Source organism: Heptranchias perlo, chromosome 9 (assembly GCF_035084215.1).
Source record: "Heptranchias perlo isolate sHepPer1 chromosome 9, sHepPer1.hap1, whole genome shotgun sequence".
Classification (NCBI taxonomy): domain Eukaryota; kingdom Metazoa; phylum Chordata; class Chondrichthyes; order Hexanchiformes; family Hexanchidae; genus Heptranchias; species Heptranchias perlo.
The window spans coordinates 62,155,411-62,174,790 of NC_090333.1; the positions used below are offsets into that span (position 1 = coordinate 62,155,411).

General features: G+C 43.8%; 1 protein-coding gene across 7 annotated transcripts in view; it reads right to left on the reverse strand.

Moving 5' to 3' along the window:
* Nucleotides 1-19,380, reverse strand: part of ptprc (protein tyrosine phosphatase receptor type C) — a 211,058-nt gene that overhangs the window by 22,613 nt on the left and 169,065 nt on the right. For all 7 annotated transcript variants that reach the window (XM_067990622.1, XM_067990623.1, XM_067990624.1 and 4 more), the window contains 9 exons: nucleotides 14,915-15,023; nucleotides 8,067-8,101; nucleotides 7,862-7,971; nucleotides 5,686-5,776; nucleotides 4,391-4,467; nucleotides 3,820-3,856; nucleotides 1,891-1,988; nucleotides 858-983; nucleotides 594-748 (listed from right to left, as the gene is read on the reverse strand). In XM_067990622.1, the coding sequence (XP_067846723.1) occupies nucleotides 594-748; nucleotides 858-983; nucleotides 1,891-1,988; nucleotides 3,820-3,856; nucleotides 4,391-4,467; nucleotides 5,686-5,776; nucleotides 7,862-7,971; nucleotides 8,067-8,101; nucleotides 14,915-15,023 (838 nt within the window). The remainder of the gene's footprint in view (nucleotides 1-593; nucleotides 749-857; nucleotides 984-1,890; nucleotides 1,989-3,819; nucleotides 3,857-4,390; nucleotides 4,468-5,685; nucleotides 5,777-7,861; nucleotides 7,972-8,066; nucleotides 8,102-14,914; nucleotides 15,024-19,380) is intronic.

Consider the following 19,380-nt stretch of genomic DNA (forward strand, 5'->3'; position numbering starts at 1 on the left):
GAACACGAGGAGAAGGATTTTCACTTTAGGAGGATATTGGGCAGGCAGTGCTGGGTATCATATGGATAATGCTGGCAAGCTGCGGGCACTGAACCACCGCTCACCGGCAGCTCGCCAGTCGGCACGGGGGATGGAGAATCCGACAGCTCCTTCTCGGAGCCAAGCTGGAAATTCCATGTTAAAGGCACTCCAGCCCCACAAGTGGCGGGGAGGTGTAATTACAGTGTGACAAGCTGACATAACCAGTTGTATTTTAATGGAAAAAGTTGACACAAAAGTATTGCAAAAACATAGCAAAAGTGACAAAATCTTGGCCAGTTGCATTTCACAGATGACAATATTATAATAAGAAATACTACCCTGTATATACTCCATAGCAAAAACATTTAATTATATTGTATTTTGTTAAAGTAGGCCAAAATATAATATAATTTTTGTCAGCTTGTTTACTTGAAGGACATTTTTTGCCCAGATTGGGAATGCCACAGCAATGCTAACTCAGTTAATGAGACATACAGATAGATGAGTAATAACAAGTAAGAAATCACTTCCAGACTATGGCAGAATGCTACCTTTTAAAACATTCTCATTACCTGCAGTGCACAACTATTGGACCGCTAAATAGGTTTCTGAATGCATTAACTCTCTGACGCAATTTAAGAAGGAGATGTGGATCTTCTGGTACACCATGGTCTGGCCACCTAATGAACTGGATGTGTGTTACTTCTCTCTCAGGAGTTTTTTCCTTCTGAAGAAGAAACATAGCGAAATATCAATTAGTGATCTCTTCAGTAAGTCTTATAACAGAAATCAGTCGTGACTGGAGCAGAAACCATAAATGGCTTATTCAAACTTACATGTGAAATGAAGAGCTTCCGAATAACATAGTCTGGGCACCACTTCTCCTCGCTAATTCTTACAGTGAAGTCACCAAAGGACTTGGACTGCCTATCCATTGTTGGCCAATATTGAGCACATTTGGGCTGAAAAAATAAGGTTGGTTTTAGTGACAATTAAATTCTACAGGTTTTTTTCCCCCCAAAGAAGCCCATTCGGATAAGAGTCAATTTTATATTTTGAAATTGAAAGTTGAGAAATCCAAATAATGTTAAAGAAAACGCATCACAAAATAGGGCACAGGTCGGTACTGTCAATGCCTGACCTCTGACTTGCTGTCATGGGGTGATGCAGATTGATGACCATGCATTTGCAACGAGGGAGGAAAAATTGGTGAACAGGCCCAACTGGGCAGTTCTGATACACTCTAAGTAAACAGAAGAAGATCGGTATTGGCAGGGGCCTGTGAGTGGGTCACTTGCCAACAATCTTGACTGTGAAATACAGAATGCTCAGGATGGCAGAGAATGAAATAAAAATGGAGTGCAACAACATCCAGTATCAATTTTTGTTAAATCGGACGCATTCTTATAATGGAATATTTCAGATATTAAGTTGTACTTTGTACAAATAATGAAATGGTTCCTTAAATATCCACAGCATAAGAAGCCCATGATTTTATTAGCATTATTTTTCATTATGGCCCTCTCAGTTATATCAGATCTCCCACGATCTGGAACATAACCGTACCGCTCAAAATGTCAAAGCTACAACATTGCAATCAAAAGATTAATTCGTGGAATAATGAACCAGAGAGAAACAATAAGCTCTGAAGGGGGAACAGAACTTAACCTTCATAGTTAAGTCATTTTGTATCGCCTCTTCCATAGCTAATTTTGGTTCAGGAGGTTATTGACAGAAAGTCTCTCGTGTGTGCTTCAGACGTGTATGTGGTATATGTTCTGCTACCGTTAAAGGATTGTATACATCAAAGGATGGTGTATATAATTTTTTTTTAAAAGTAAATGATAAATTATAGGGACAGGGACTTACCCGCTTTCCTTCCTCACAGCGCGTCACCATGACAACGATCGTTGCTTTCTGTTCCCACACCATTTTCCAGAAATCATCAGACGTTTCTTCCTTTGGGCCTGAAAAAAGCAGAAGTCATTGCTGAGTAAACATGTAGAAAATTAAAAACACGGAAATGTTTTTGAGTGATCTGCACGTGTGAAGCCGCTTGCATTCTGCAATGTATGGGGACGGGATAGGATAGGAAAAGCCACAAAATCAGGCAGAGGGACAACAAGAAACTGATCAGAGGTATGAGGAAGGAACATGAGTGAAAATACAAGAGAAAATATAAATGGTAAAGCAAAGCATTCTTGCAGGAACATCAGGGGCAAGAGAAGGGTGCAGAGGAACATTGGACTGTACACCAGTCAGAGTGGGGAGATGGTGTCTGAGGACAGGGAAGTGGTGGAATTAATTAATCATTATTTTGCAACAGCTTTTACAACTAAAAGTGGGAGAGACATGAGTGATTTGAGGGAGGAGTATAAGGGGAGAGCAGACTGGAACTCTTGATATCACAAAATAATGTACATTATAAAGAGATAGGAAGCTCAAGGTAAATAGGGCTCCAGGCTCTGACAATTTCCATCCAAGTGTGTTGGTGGTGCAGGATATGCAGTAAGCTAGTCTCTCATGGAGAATACATTCACCATAAAGGCCTGAAACATTCATTTTACTAACTGTCCTCTCCACTACCTCAACGACCTTGGATGTCCATCATTTGATCTGCTGTTACTTTATTTTGCATCATCAGAAGTAACCACTCAACATTTGGTTAAAGTGCAACCAATTTATTTCCCTGTGAGTGATCTGTGTACATACTTTTTTCATTATTTACCCCGATGCTTCCCCTTAGTCTCGGTGTATGGCATGTGTCATTGAGAACCTTTTCTATTATTTCTTGTTAATTGTATGATTTATATCAATGAGTGTTAATTGTATTCAGGTAGTGGGGACTTTCTTGTATCTTTTTCATGGAAGAGCTTAGCTCGAGTGTGGTGTGTGTGTAAGGGGAACCTCTGTGAATAAAGGCTTGGAAGCAACTAAAGACCAAGCTCCAGTATTCTATTCTTCATCACATGGCTATCCAATTTTAACATTTCTCCTGAGTACTTCCCCTGTGGTGGCAGGCTACCATGTGCCAATAGTAAAGCTCTATACCTCCTTCTGCTATGTCATGAATATAGCCCTGCCACTGGTTCAACCATGTCCAATGGAGGGATCGTTGCCTGACGGTCCTGTGCTGGCTTGGTCCCTTGTCAGAAACTCTCTTTGCATTTTTGTTGCCTCCAGTGATTTTTTTCTCAGCCAGATACTTTGTCCCATCCAGATATTTTGCACCCAAAACTCATTTTTGCAATCCAACTATGGTCACAATGCAATTATTCTGCACTCCCTATTCAGCTTCTTGGGAATGAAATTCAGGGATGTAAAATGGCCAGTAGTAGATCGCCCTTTATACATTGACTTCAATGGAAAGCAAAGTCTGGCGAGGTGTATAACGAGTGGCCGATCCGCTATTGCCCACATGGCGCCCCCACCGAAGATGAATTTCATCTCTCTTATCGTCAAGTGGCTACTTCCATTGATATAGCTACAGCAGCCCTTGACATTGCTGCTGCAGCGCACAAAAATCCTACCCCCTCGCTCTGCGAACTCCCAACACCGTACATGTTTCAGGCAGGAAGACCGCACTGAGCATGAAGTCAATGCATGCCCAGCTGTGCTCAATTTGGGCACTTGTTCCTACCGTCTGTGCATACATGGTGAGAATTCGACTCCATGATCCTCTGTCATACGCATCTAATGTTAATTAGCAAATTTTTCATTAAAACTATGACAGTGCTTCCCTGGGCTACACATATGTCATCAACGAGAACAGTATTGTTTGCACAGAACTAAAAGTACCTTGGGCAGCAATGTACTTCCGGGATTCATTGAAGCCCTATTGAAAAAGACAGTGGTTAATGATAAATAAAATACCTCAAAACTAATCATTAAATACTCCTTAACATGTCTGCAATGGATTGAATTAAAAACATCAGAGTTACAGAGTGTGTCTCCACCTTTACAATCATCAAAACTAGGTTCATTCATAATGTTTGTAAAACGTATTGCCTGAATGGTGAGGCCCAAGGTGCCCCCGATATTGAGCCTCAGGCCTCATTATAATGGAGCCGGTGAGGCTCAACAACCAGCTGTCAAAGAGGAGTGCAAGATTGGGCCGCTGTTAGCGTCGCAACGACCCTCAGGTAAGTGGGTCGAATCGAGGGTCGGTACCAGGATCGGGGCTATTACTCTGTTACAAGTTGTAGTTTTATATAAAACAAAGGAACACATTTTTCTCCCAGTTTATTTTTTATTTTAATCTACAAAAGAATGAAAAATATCCCTTTGCCATCATTATTGTGGTGTCAAGGTTTACAACATTAAATTCTTAAATATTAGTTGGCTGTCACTTTTAAATATTTATACTTGCATCAATGAAGCTCGCGTTGATATAGTCTGAGCCTTGCTCTCCGACTACTGGCGAAAGCTGAACACGGTTGTAATCATCTGTTGGGAAAATCCATTCCTGGTTAGTCCAATTTCAAGAATGCACTGAATTAACAAGGCAAAAGTTTTCCAACTCACATCCATTAAATCATTTTCAACCACCAAAGAAGATTTTCTAAACTGTCCAAGTCCTGAACATGTTAACATTTTTTTGACTTAAAAAATTGGGGTGGGTTTTCATAAGAACATGAAAGATTAATGGACGATTTGATAGAATGTTTCAAGTTATGAAGGAATAAAACAGCGTAATTCGAAATAAACTGCTTCCAGAGATTGAGAGGCCTAGAATGAATTATGCAGCATGTTAAATGTTTAAAAAAAACACTTCTACTGCATTACAGGTTGACAATAAATATAGTTATAGGATTCAGGACAGAGAGTAGGAGAAACTCTTTTTACCCAGAGGATTATGAGACTGTAGAATACATTACTGGAGTTAATGATTGAAGCAGATACCATGTCAACATTTAAGAATAGGTTAGAGAAATGGTTGAAGAAAAGGGGAATAAAGGGATATGGTAACATGGTGGGCACATGGGATTAAGACTACTGCTCATGTGGAGGATGAACACCAACATGGACTGGCTGGGCTGAATGGCCTATTTCCGTGTTGAAATTTCCATGTAAATCTATGTAATTTTTCTTAATGAAAAGTGTAATTTCAAGTTCTGAAACAGTAACAGTGGTAATATAACAGATGGTGCTTGAAACATGTTGGAGCAGTATTACTTCTACTGTTTAACAAAGTCTAAAATCTAAGGCAGATTCTCCTCAATGGTTGCCTGACTGCTGCACCCGTGAGGAACAATTTGCCTGGGATTTTCCTGCCCTGGCCCATTTGCATAGCCCGCAACACTCCAAGCACACAATCCCTGAGTTCATCATTTTTATGCAACATGTTAATGTTTTAAGAAAAAGACACTTGCACTGAATCACAAGTAGACGATAAATGGAAGCTATTATGCCAAATAATGTTTTTTTTACATGTAGGTTAATGAAACATGAATCAGTTATAACTTTCAGTAAATTAGAATTTAAAACATTGCTGCTTAGGCCTATACAAACATATCCCTTTGATATATTTGTTTAGCCTTCTCCTCAAATTTCTCGGTGGTATTTCAATACAGAACTTTTTTACGTAGTCACACTGTATCTAATTATCTAGGAACGTATTATTTAGATTTTTTAAACAAGTTAGCAGGTTCCATTTTTACTTACATGGCAGTATGTCAACATATCGGTTCTTGTTTGAATTACATCCTTTCCGTGCCTCCTTGACAGGAAATTTGCTGAAAACCCTCGGAATGCTCTGTAATGATAATTTCAAAAATTCAAAAAAAAATTCAATTTTTCAAAAAAAAAATCACATTTCTTATTTGGTCCACATCTTTGTCAATATATTGGGGGTAATTTTCACCCTCACCATCGGGGCGGTAATCTGGTGGAGTGCATTGCCCGCCTGTCGGAGAACCCGTCTGGTTTTCATCCCATTGGGGTGGCGCGGTGGAGATGACAAAAATAACCAAAAATTTAAGTGTTTCACTATGTTGCATTAATAAAGCATTCGGAGGATACCTAAGGAACATGAATATTTAGGTGTTTAACCAATACTGCACCAACTACTTGTCTGTGATCGAGACAATGGGAGTAGAGCAGCCACGTGAGATGGTAAGGTCAAGGGAGTGAATGTTAAACCAAGGCCCTATCTGCCCTCTCAGGTGGATGTAAAAGATCCCATGACACTATTTGAAGAAGAGCAGGAGAATTCTCGACGGTGTCCTGGCCAATATTTATCTCTCAACCAACATGATTAAAACAGATTATCTGATCATTACCACATTGCTGTTTGTGGGAACTTGCTGTGCGCAATTTGGCTGCCACATTTCCTGCATTACAACAGTGATGACACTTCAAAAAGTACTTCATTGGTTGTATAGCACTTTGGGATGTCCTGTGGTTGTGAAAGGTGCTATATAAATGCAAGTTCTTCCTTTCTTTATTTCCTGTACCCTTAACCTCATTCCTACCAAACATCCCTTTCTGGCTCTCATGCTAGCTGACGTTATAAATGGTCGTCTCTCCTCAGTACTCTTCCCCTCCCTTTCATAACTGCAATCATCATCCCCTCTGTCCTTGCAAACGACCACCTCATCTCCAATCTCCCTTTCCTCGCCAAAATACTTGAGCAAGTCGTCATCTCCCATATCTTTTCCTCAACTCCCTTTTTGAATCTCTCCAATCAGGTTTATGTCCCTGCTAACCAAAGTCACAAACAACATTCTCTGTGTCTGAGACCATGGTGCATAGGCCTCCTCATCACCCTCAATCTCTCTTCAGCCTTTGACATAGGGAAGACCGAAGCCACGAAGATTACACCCTTGCCACCAGTTCCATCCCCTCCCTGGCCACTGTCTCAGACTGTTTGCAACCTCGGCATCTTATTCGACCCTGGACTGAACTTCCAACCCTAATATCCTCTCCATCATGAAGACTGCCTACTTCCACCTCCATAACATGGCCCACCTCCGCCCCGCTTCAGTCCATCTGCCATGGAAACCCTCATCCATACCTTTGTCACCTCCAGAATTGACTATTCCAAAGCTCTTCTGGCAGTTCTCTCATCCTCCACCCACCGGAAACTTCAGCTTGTCCAAAACTCTGCTGCCCGTATCCTATCCCATAAGTCTGTGCACCTATCACCTCGGTCCTACATTGGCTCTTGTTCACCCAACGGTTCAGATTTTAAATTTTTGTGTTTAAATTCCTTCGTACCCTCACTCCTCCCTATTTCTATAACCTCCTCCAGCTCTACAAACCCACCCCCAAACTCTGTCCCCTGACTCTGGTTGCTTGTGTGCCCCACCATTGAAGGCTTTAGCCGCCTGGGCCTGACACTCCGGAATTCCCTTCCTAAACCCCTCCACCAACCTTTCTTCTTTTAAGACCCTCCTTAAAACACCATCTTTGAGCATACTTTTAGTCACCCCTCCTGATCATCTTTGGCTCGATGTCCATTTTTTGATTTTGCCTCGGTGAAGTACTTTTAGGCCTTTTTCTAACGTAAAGGCCGTATATAAATGCTAGTTGTCGTTATTGTTGTAGTTTTAACACAGTTGTTAGACAGTTTCTTTTAACCAGCTGTGCTAAAACAGAGCGCAAAGGAATTTTATGTGGTTGCAATGACGAGTGTTTTACAAGAGGACTTAAACCTCCCTACCTTCAGGATTTTGAAACCCGCCACTAGTGACTGTAGCTTTGCTGGAATTCTGATTAGGCACAATATTGTTGTCCAACAAAGTCGCAGGTTAATTTTCATATAATGGGCGGCCAATTCAAAGCAGAACATTAAACAGTTGTAATCTTATGAAGGTGACAAGTCACCAAATACACATACTTGGAATTCTGCTAAAAATAGTCTTGATTCATCAGCCTGTTTTCTCCTGTAGACTTCAATCAGTTGTTCTGCTAGGATGGGCTCCACATTGAGCAGTTGCTTTTCATCATCTGGAATGAGTGATAGGTATTGGACATTTAAACTATGAACAATTTATTTATAATGCTGTACATAAAAAGTTAATGGGGAAAAAAAAGTAACTAACCATGTTCGATAAGTTCCACAGACTCTTCGGAATGTCTATTTCGGACAGAGCAAAAACAAAGTGATTTTGCATCATTGCCAGGTCAAAGACAAAATAACATTAATGAATGTACTTTGCATTAATTGCTTACACGTCTTGATAATATCCATTATGATAAACAATGTTATACTGCACGTGCTCACTTTGGCAAAAGCATGCCAATTACGTACAAAAATATTCCATAAATGTGATAGTAATTTGATTTTGCCTGACTGTCCTGTTAATTTGTCCTCAAACAGTAACATATTTTATGTTAAATGGAGCTGAGCTTGTCTGTTTGAAAATCTAGGAATGAAGGAACTGAGTGGTTCAACTGTTCTTTCACCTCTGGAATCAGTGTTTGAGTTCAGCCCAGGAGAAAAGCTTCTGCTCAATGTCATTGCTGAGGCCTCACTTGGAGTACTGTGAACAGTTCTGGTCTCCATATTATAAATAGGGTTTGGAGGCACTGGAGAAGGTACAAAAAAGATTTATGAGGATGATACCAGAACTGAGAGGTTATAACTATCAGGAAAGATTAAGCAGGCTGGGAGTCTTTTCTCTAGAAAAGAGAAGGCTGAGGGGTGACCTGATAGAGGTCTTTAACATTATGAAAGGGTTTGATAGGGTAGACATAGAGAAGATGTTTCCACTTGAGGGGGAGACCGGAACTGGGGGCCATAAATATAAGATAGTCACTAATAAATCCAATAGGGAATTCAGGAGAAACTTCTTTACCCAGAAAGTGGTTAGAATGTGGAACTCGTTACCACAAGGAGTAGTTGAGGCGGCTACCACAGATGCATTTAAGAGGAAACAAGACAAACACATAGGAGAAAGGAATGGAAGGATATGCTGATAGGGTTAGATGAAGTAGGGAGGGAGAGAGGAGGCTCATGTGGAGCATAAACACCAGCATGGACCTGTTGGGCTGAATGGCTGTATATTCTATGTAATTCTGTGTAACCTTGTATCAAACAAAGTAGCCTTGACTAAGTAATTTACATTAATTTCACAGACTGGCTGAAGCCAAAAAGGTGGACAGTGCAGGAAATGGAAATAACACACCACCTCATTGGAGTGCCTTTCTAAAGTTGAGAGCAAGATCATATTCCTGAGGCAGAATGCAGGGAGTTACTGCATCTCTTTCTAGATCTGAGTTGAGGGTCCTTAATGCTGAGAACAGATGCAAAGTGCTAAAAAGCATTTAATTCCCCAGCACTGACATCACTCACCTTGGCAAGAATAAAAAATCACCCCAGGGAATTATTAAGACGATACTTTTCCATATTATGGTTCCTTCTGAGAAGAGAAATAACTCTCCCACGAAAATCTTTACTCTGCATTAATATTGGTCAGACAGAATTTTCTACTTTTTTCTATCTAACCAAAAATTAGAGACAAGAAAGCACTTTTCCCACATGGAATAAGCTGTCTGGTATTGAGAGAGAAAAAAAGGGAATTGTTTCAAATCTGTTGAAACCAATTCAGCATTCAGTAATCCAGACACCTGTGAAAAAGTAACTTGGTCTTTAATTCAAAGCTTATTTGCTACATTAATACTTATCCATAGAGCACACCCATTCTGCCCTCAGACCACTTTACGATTGATTTCAAAGAGCAAGTAAATACCTCAGACCTGAGCACAAGGAATCGCAGCTGGGGATCTCATTCAGAAAGTTAAGTAGAGTCAATCACATTCACATGGTTCACTAATGTCCTTTAGCAAAGGAAACCTGCCGTCCTTACCCGGTCTGGCCTATATGTGACTCCAGACCCACAGCAATGTGGTTGATTCTTAACTGCCTCTGAAATGGCCCAGCAAGCCACTCAGTTGTAAAATCTCGCTAAAAAAAGTCACAAGAATAAAACCGGACGGACCAGCCGGCATAGGACCACGAGGCACCGGACACAACAAAGGCAAACCAAGCCTAGTCGACTCTGCAAAGTCCTCCTCACTAACATCTGGGGACTTGTGCCAAAATTGGGAGAGCTGTCCAACAGACTAGTCAAGCAACAGCCTGACATAGCCATAATCACAGACTCATACCTTTCAGCCAACGTCCCAGACTCTTCCATCACCATCCCTGGGTATGTCCTGTCCCACCGGCAGGACAGACCGACCAGAGGTGGTGGTACAGTGATATACAGTCAGGAGGGAGTGGCCCTGGGAGTCCTCAACATTGACTCTGGACCCCATGAAATCTCATGGCATCAGGTCAAACATAGGCAAGGAAACCTCCTGCTGATTACCACCTACCGCCCTCCCTCAGCTGGTGAATCAATCCTCCTCCATGTTGAACACCACTTGGAGGAAGCACTGAGGGTAGCAAGGGCACAGAATGTACTCTGGGTGGGGGACTTCAATGTCCATCACTAAGAGTGGCTCAGTAGCACCACTAGTGACCAAGCAGGCCGAGTCCTGAAGGACACAGCAGTTAGACTTGCCCTAAGGCAGGTGGTGAGCGAACTAACACGAGGGAAAAACTTACTTGACCTCGTCCTCACCAATCTACCTGTCGCAAATGCATCTGCTCATGACAGTATTGGTAGGAGTGACCACCACACAGTCATTGTGGAGACGAAGTCCCGTCTTCGCACTGAGGATACCATCCAACGTGTTGTGTGGCACTACCACCATGCTAAATGGGATAGATTCAGAACAGATCTAGCAGTTCAAAACTGGGCATCCATGAGGCACTGTGGGCCATCAGCAGCAGCAGAATTGTATTCCAGCACAATCTGTAACCTCATGGCCTGGCATATTCCTCACTCTACCATTACCAACAAGCCAGGGGATCAACCCTGGTTCAATGAGGAGTGTAGAAGAGCATGCCAGGAGCAGCACCAGGCATCATTAAAAATGAGGTGCCAACCTGGTGAAGCTACAACTCAGGACGACATGCATGCTAAACAGCAGAAGCAACATGCTATAGACAGAGCTAAGCGATTCCACAACCAACGGATCAGAACAAAGCTCTGCAGTCCTGCCACATCCATTCGTGAAGGGTGGTGGACAATTAAACAACTAACAGGAGGAGGAGGCTCTGTAAACATCCCCATCCTCAATGATGGCGGAGTCCAGCACGTGAGTGCAAAAGACAAGGCTGCAGCGTTTACAACCATCTTCAGCCAGAAGTGCTGAGTGGATGATCCATCTCGGCCTCCTCCCGATATCCCCACCATCACAGAAGTCAGCTTTCAACCAATTCAATTCACTCCACGTGATATCAAGAAACGGCTGAGTGGACTGGATATAGCAAAGGCTATGGGCCCCGACAACATCCCAGCTGTAGTGCTGAAGACTTGTGCTCCAGAACTAGCCACACCTCTAGCCAAGCTGTTCCAGTACAGCTAACAACACTGGCATCTACCCGACAATGTGCAAAATTGCCCAGGTATGTCCTGTCCAAAAATAGCAGGACAAATCCAATCCGTCCAATTACCGCCCCATCAGTCCACTCTCAATCATCTGCAAAGTGATGGAAGGTGTCGTCGACAGTGTTATCAAGTGGCATTTACTCACCGATGCTCAGTTTGGGTCCCGCCAGGACCACTCAGCTCCAGACCTCATTAAGCCTTGGTCCAAACATAGACAAAAGAGCTGAATTCCAAAGGTGAGGTGAGAGTGACTGCCCTTGACATCAAGGCAACATTTGACCGAGAGTGGCACCAAGGAGCCCTAGTAAAATTGAAGTCAATGGGAATCAGGGGGAAAACTCACCAGTGGCTGGAGTCATACCTAGCACAAAGGAAGATGGTAGTGGTTGTTGGAGGCAAATCATCTCAGCCACAGGACATTGCTGCAGGAGTTCCTCAGGGCAGTGTCCTAGGCCCAACCATCTTCAACCATCAATGACCTTCCCACCATCATAAGGTCAGAAATGGGGATGTTCGCTGATGATTGCACAGTGTTCAGTTCCGTCCAGAACTAGCTGCGCCTCTAGCCAAGCTGTTCCAGTACAGCTACAACACTGGCATCTACCCGACAATGTGGAAATTGCCCAGGTACGTCCTGTCCACAAAAAGCAGGACAAATCCAATCCGGCCAATTACCGTCCCATCAGTCTACTCTCAATCATCAGCAAAGTGATGGAAGGTGTCGTCGACAGTACTGTCAAGCGGCACTTACTCACCAATAACCTGCTCACCGATGCTCAGTTCGGGTTCTGCAAGGACCACTCAGCTCCAGACCTCATTACAGCCTTGGTCCAAACATGGATAAAAGAGCTGAATTCCAGAGGTGAGGTGAGAGTGACTGCCCTTGACATCAAGGCAGCATTTGACCGAGTGTGGCACCAAGGAGCCCTAGTAAAATTGAAGTCAATGGGAATCAGGGGGAAAACTCTCCAGTGGCTGGAGTCATACCTAGCACAAAGGAAGATGGTGGTGGTTGTTGGAGGCCAATCATTTCAGCCACAGGACATTGCTGCAGGAGTTCCTCAGGGCAGTGTCTTAGGCCCAACCATCTTCAGCTGCTTCATCAATGACCTTCCCTCCATCATAAGGTCAGAAATGGGGATGTTCGCAGATGATTGCACAGTGTTCAGTTCCATTCGCAACCACTCAAATAATGAAGCAGTCCGAGCCCGCATGCAGCAAGACCTGGACAACATCCAGGCTTGGGCTCATAAGTGGCAAGTAACATTTGCACCAGATAAGTGCCAGGCAATGACCATCTCCAACAAGAGAGAGTCTAATCACCTCCCCTTGACATTCAACGGCATTACCATCACCGAATCCCCCACCATCAACATCCTGGGGGTCACCATTGACCAGAAACTTAACTGGACCAGCCGCGTAAATATTGTGGCTACGAGAGCAGGTCAGAGGCTGGGTATTCTGCGGTGAGTGACTCACCTCCTGACTCCCCAAAGCCTTTCCACCGTCTACAAGGCACAAGTCAGGAGTGTGATGGAATACTCTCCACTTGCCTGGATGAGTGCAGCTCCAACAACACTCAAGAAGCTCGACACCATCCAAGATAAAGCAGTCCACTTGATTGGCACCCCATCCACCACCCTAAACATTCACTCCCTTCACCACCGGTGCACTGTGGCTGCAGTGTGCACCATCCACAGGATGCACTGCAGCAACTCGCCAAGGCTTCTTCGACAGCATCTCCCAAACCCACAACCTCTACCACCTAGAAGGACAAGAGCAGCAGGTACATGGGAACAACATCACCTGCACTTCCCATCCAAGCCACACACCATCCAGACTTGGAAATATATCGCCATTCCTTCATCGTCGCTGAGTCAAAATCCTGGAACTCCCTTCCTAACAGCACTGTGGGAGAACCTTCACCACACGGACTGCAGCAGTTCAAGAAGGCGATTCATCGCCACCTGCTCAAGGGCAATTAGGGATGGGCAATAAATGCCGGCCTCGCCAGCGACGCCCACGTCCCATGAATGAATAAAAAAAAATAAGGTCAGAAATGGGGATGTTCGCTGATGATTGCACAGTGTTCAGTTCCGTTCGCAGCCTCTCAAATAATGAAGCAGTCCGAGCCCGCATGCAGCAAGAACTGGACAACATCCAGGCTTGGGCTGATAAGTGGCAAGTAACATTCGCGCCAGACAAGTGCCAGGCAATAACCATCTCCAACAAGAGAGAGCCTAACCACCTCCCCTTGACATTCAACGGCATTACCATCGCAGAATCCCCCACCATCAACATCCTGGGAGTCACCATTGACTGGAAACTTAACTGGGCCAGCCATATAAATACTATGGCTGCAAGAGCAGGTCAGAGGCTGGGTATTCTGCGGCAAGTGACTCACCTCCTGACTCCCCAAAGCCTTTCCACCATCGACAAGGCACAAGTCAGGAGTGTGATGGAATACTCTCCACTTGCCTGGATGAGTGCAGCTCCAACAACACTCAAGAAGCTCGACACCATCCAGGACAAAGCAGCCCGCTTGATTGGCAGCCCATCCACCATCCTAAACATTCACTCCCTTCATCACCGGCGCACTGTGGCTGCAGTGTGTACCATCCACAAGATGCACTGCAGCAACTCGCCAAGGCTTCTTTGACAGCACCTCCCAAACCCACGACCTCTACCACCTGGAAGGACAAGGGCAGCAGGCACATGGGAACAACACCACCAGCAAGTTTCCCTCCAAGTCACACACCATCCGACTTGGAAATATATCGCCGTTCCTTCATCGTCGCTGGGTCAAAATCCTGGAACTCCCTTCCTAACAGCACCGTGGGAGAACCTTCACCACACGGACTGCAGCGGTTCAAGAAGGCGGCTCACCACCACCTTCTCAAGGGCAATTAGGGATGGGCAATAAATGCTGGCCTCGCCAGCGACGCCCACATCCCATGAACGAATAAAAAAAGTGAGGACGCTCATTATTATGAAATCAAACTACATTTTCCCCACTTCAGAGTCATATTTAAGTTTCGGTACCCAAATGCACATCACAGCAGCAGTTAAACAATGCATGAAATGTGCCAGGTGTTGCAAGGTGGCAAAGTGCTTCACCTCAGATAAAGCCGAAAGTTCATCAGCGCAAACCTTGATTTGAAGATACACACCCTGATCTCAGCCAATCTCCCAACTGTATTAACCACTGTGGAAAGATCAGAAGACCTTGGTTCAAGGTCAAAGTATAACAACAGATGGATCACAAGGAGGAAAATCAATTTTTGAAACAATTGAAGATTGGAGTAACCCAGTAAACTCCCAAAGAACCCATCAAAACTCAGCACAGTTCTAATATTTTCATCAGTTTTCTCCATTTCTGTTAGCCGGTACAGTGTTACAGCTCATTTGAGGAGTGAGTGGAATCATTTTTAACTGGACGAAACAGATACCTTGAAGATCTCCTCTGCAAAATGTATATTTTGTAGAGTACGATGGCCAGAGCTATCGAAGTAGCAATGATCAGGAACGTCAGGAATCCAATTAATGCCTTGTCATTGTCTGCAATATAAAATTCCAAAATTATTCACGAGAAATGGTTTATTGTAGGAAAATGTACAATGCAGTGCATCATATATCCATATGGTAACTTTGAATTTTGAAGAACTAATTGCTACAATTTCATCTCAGTACTCATTATTAGATCGATTATTAAATAAATAAGCTAGATGGATAATATTGAGCTTAAAGTGTTGTCAGGCTTTCAAAACACAAAGGAAACACAAGCTTTTCAACACAGCAGGGGATAATGTAAGAAAAGGCAAAAAGGGCATACATCAAAGGCTTCGGATCAGGAAAGCAATGGTAGGTGTGAAAAAAAAGCATGGGCCTCTCATTCCGATCTGGTAATCGGTTCAAGGAACTGGGATTTGTAAAACATCAAATAGTACTGCACCCAGCATATGGTCAAATGGTATAAGGAATGGATTTGAAGCCATTGAAGCAATCAAAATTGGAGAAGTCAAGACCAGTAAGAATATCTGTGCATAGAAATGAAAGGGGCTATTTCTACATAAAAGGCCATGAACAGAGATAGTAAAAGGGTCTTTTGCATTCCATGGTTTGAGCACATGGTCTTTTCTTCATCAAAGGGTCTCCAGTCACATGATCAAAGCCTAAACTGTCAATCATTGAGGTATGTTAATTTTTTGAGGCATAGCAACAGGAAGCGATTGGACAAAAAGAATGGCCCTCCCCAATCCTACATCCTATTGGTAAAAAACAATACAAAAAGAAGACCTTGAGAGAAGAACAACCTCTTCACCACCTGGCAGTCACAAGGAAAGCAAACTGCAGTCAAACATCACGCAAGAAGAAGAGGACCGAAGACATTCAGGTCCGATGAGCAAAATCTTTAGTTTAAAGGTTGTATATGTATTAATGATTTGCCTGATGTGTGTATGAATTGTTAAATCATTACATAATAACATTGCAAATTATTAAGTGTATAGCAGGATTTTATAAAGGAAAGTCATTTGTATGGTTTGATTTTGTTTCCTGAATGCTCGTATGAATGATAACATCATTAAATAATTACTTTTGAATAACGAAACTACCGTGAGTGAGGGTGACTTTCTTTGCTCGACTATTCGTCCAGTGTCCAAGAATCACATGAAATCATAGAATCTTGGAAATCTATGGCACAGAAGGAGGCCATTCGGCCCATTGTGTCCGTGCCAGCCGAAAAAGTGCATATCCAAGTACTTTTTAAATGCGACGAGGGTTTCTGCCTCTACCACCCTCTCAGGCAGTGAGTTCCAGACCCCTACCACCCTCTGGGTGAAAATATTTCTCCTCAGCTCCCCTTTAATCCCTCTACCAATTATTTTAAACCCATGCCCCTTGGTTATTGACCTCTCTGCTAAGGGAAATAGGGCCTTCCTATCCACTCTATCTAGACCACTCATAATTTTGTACACCTCAATTAAATCTCCCCTCAGCCTCCTCTGTTCCAAAGAAAACAACCACAGCCTATCCAATCTTTCCTAATAGCTAAAATTCTCCAGTCCTGACAACATCCTCATAAATCTTCTCTGTACCCTCTCTCTAGTGCAATCACATCTTTCCTGTAATGTGGTAACCAGAACTGTACGCAGTACTTTAGCTGTGGCCTAACTAGTGTTTTATGCACTTCTAGCATAACCTCCCTGCTCTTATATTCTATGCCTCGGCTAATAAAGGAAAGTATCCTGTATGCCTTCTTAACCACCTTATCTACCTGTCCTGCTGCCTTCAGGGATCTGTGGACATACACTCCAAGGGCCCTCTGCTTCTCTGCACCTCAGTATCCTCCCATTTATTGCATATTCCCTTGCCTTGTTTGCCCTCCCCAAATGCATTACCTCCCACTTATTTGGATTGAATTCCATTTGCCACTTTTCTGCCCACCTGACCAGTCCATTGATATCTTCCTGCAGTCTACAGCTTTCCTCCTCACTATCAACCACAAGGCCAATTTTAAGTCTAAGTCATTAATATATATCACAAAAAGCAAGGGACCTAGTACTGAGCCCTGCGGAACCCCACTGGAAACAGCCTTCCAGTCACAAAAACAACTGTCGACCATTACCCTTTGCTTCCTGCCACTGAGCCAATTTTAGATCCAATTAGCCACATTCCCTTGGATCCCATGGGCTTTTACTTTTCTGACCAGTCTGCCATGTCGGACCTTGTCAAAAGCCTTGCTAAAATCCATGTAGTCTACATCAAACACGCTACCCTCATTGACCCTCCTTGTCACCTCCTCAAAAAATACAATCAAGTTAGTCAGACACGATCTTCCCTCAACAAATTCCCTACAACATCTAGAACATCAAGGTGCCTGCACGTCACATTGCTGGCTTACCGAGGTCTTTCCACCATGATGAAAGCAGATGTCAACAATATAGCTGATGAGGAAATTCTGAGGTGTGGAAAGCATTACCCAGAGGCTGGGGAGAAGAATTCACAGATCCCCCAAAACTCGGAGAAAAACCCTGAAAAAACGAGTATGGGAAAACTTGACTATAATCCTAAAATGGAAGGATAGGTGAGAGGTCACCAGACGAATCCACAACCCACACGTGGAAGGTGGGAGAATTACTGCTTCAGACATGTCTCTGTTTTAATGCAAAACGGACAGCAGGGGGTCGACAATCACTCCCATTGAAAGAGGTAACTGTTCCAGATATGATGGGACCATGCCTTTGTTTAAAGCAAAACCAACAACATCTTGGACGTTGGATAAAAAAGGAAGCCTTATGTGACAAGCTCTAAATCAGAATTAAAACAATGACACATTGGGAGAAGCAATTTGCAATATGATTGGGACCATCAAAAGGCCATCAAAGAACTTTGTAAGAACTGTTTAAACAGACCATTGTAAGAGAGACAGCCACAAGGCGATAGCTCTCTCTCTCGCTCTCTCTCTGGCTTGCTGGCTCTGGTGGGCTGCTTGTCTTGGTTCTGCCTGTGTCTGGAAGGAAGAGCAGTTTCCAGCAGACAACAAGGAAAGCAGTTCGACAGGGAAGGAGAGCAGCTCGAGAAGCAGGCCGACACACAAGAAACCAGAGCAACAGTCCCAGTGACCATCAGACACCTCGCGGCAACAAGGGCCTTATGAAACAACCAACCGAATATTACCACCAACCAACCTGGTAATATTGAGCCACCGCGACCAAAGAAAACCAACTCGGGAGAAAACCGAAGATCCGCAAAGTTTCCACTCTACAATCTATTTCTGACTTACCTCTGGGTGAATTACTGTCAAGGTTTCGTTTGGTGAGCATTATCCCTGGTCCTTTAGAGTCCAACCTAACTAGTACAGTGGGATTTGGGAGGGGTGAGGTATCTTTCGACTGTAATTTCCCTCGCGTGTACTGAAGTGTTCCCCATTTTATTAGAGTGTTAAGATTGTTGTGTTGTATTTCCTCTCTTGAATAAAGGTCAAAGTTTCTTGCACCAAAATCAGTTGTCTGCTGCACTTTGTCACAACCCCCAAATAAGTCCAAGGTCTAGAACCCAGGGAGTGGGAGCGATTCGGACCGCTCAGAAGTCAGAGGTGAAGCTGACACACACCACCACCCCCTACAAATGGCGACCCAGATGGGACCTTGGCAAAAGGGATGTGACACAGTGCACACTGATTTGGAAGAGAGAACTGTAATGGAAGAGAGGATTTCAGATTATGTGTTCAGTAAGGTGAATATGGGAAAAAAATGGGTCATTAATCTGTTAAAGGCTGGGCACCCGGTAGATGCTGCAGCTAAATGGACAGAAGGGAAGGATCATAAAAAATCCATAGAAAAGGCAGTCTGGCTGATGTGCTTCAAGAAACAGATCCAGCTTTTGGACAGGCTCGTTGAAGCACAGGCAGCTGAGATTCGGCAGTCAGCCCTTGAAGTCCAAACAAAGGCCCTAGCAGGGGAGAAGTTACTGTTAGCATTGCAGACTCTGAACCAGGAAAGGGTGCAGTTAGTGGGGGAGCATAAGACCCAGAAGGAATATTTACAGTGTCAGGTCACTGAGGCCAAGAACAACGAGCTGAGGTTGCGGGAAAAGAATGCCCGCCTGGCAAGTCAAGTAAGAGAGCAGGAGAAAGTAAAAGGCTTACAGGCAGCCTATAAGATAGTGAGCGCACAGAGGTTTGAGGATACCGACCATGGCCCCTGCCAGAAGCAGATAGAGAGTCTGAACCTTGCTCTAAGGACGGCAAAAGGCATGGTATGCCTCATAAGCCCTAGTGCAGCCCAGGTCGACTTCACAGGGAACCTGGGGAGAACGGTTCAGACACCACAGGTGGTGCCAAGGGACGACCCGGTTGAGGAGCAGGGGGGCCCACGACCACCACCCGTAGCGCCAAGCTTTAGCGAAATCTGGC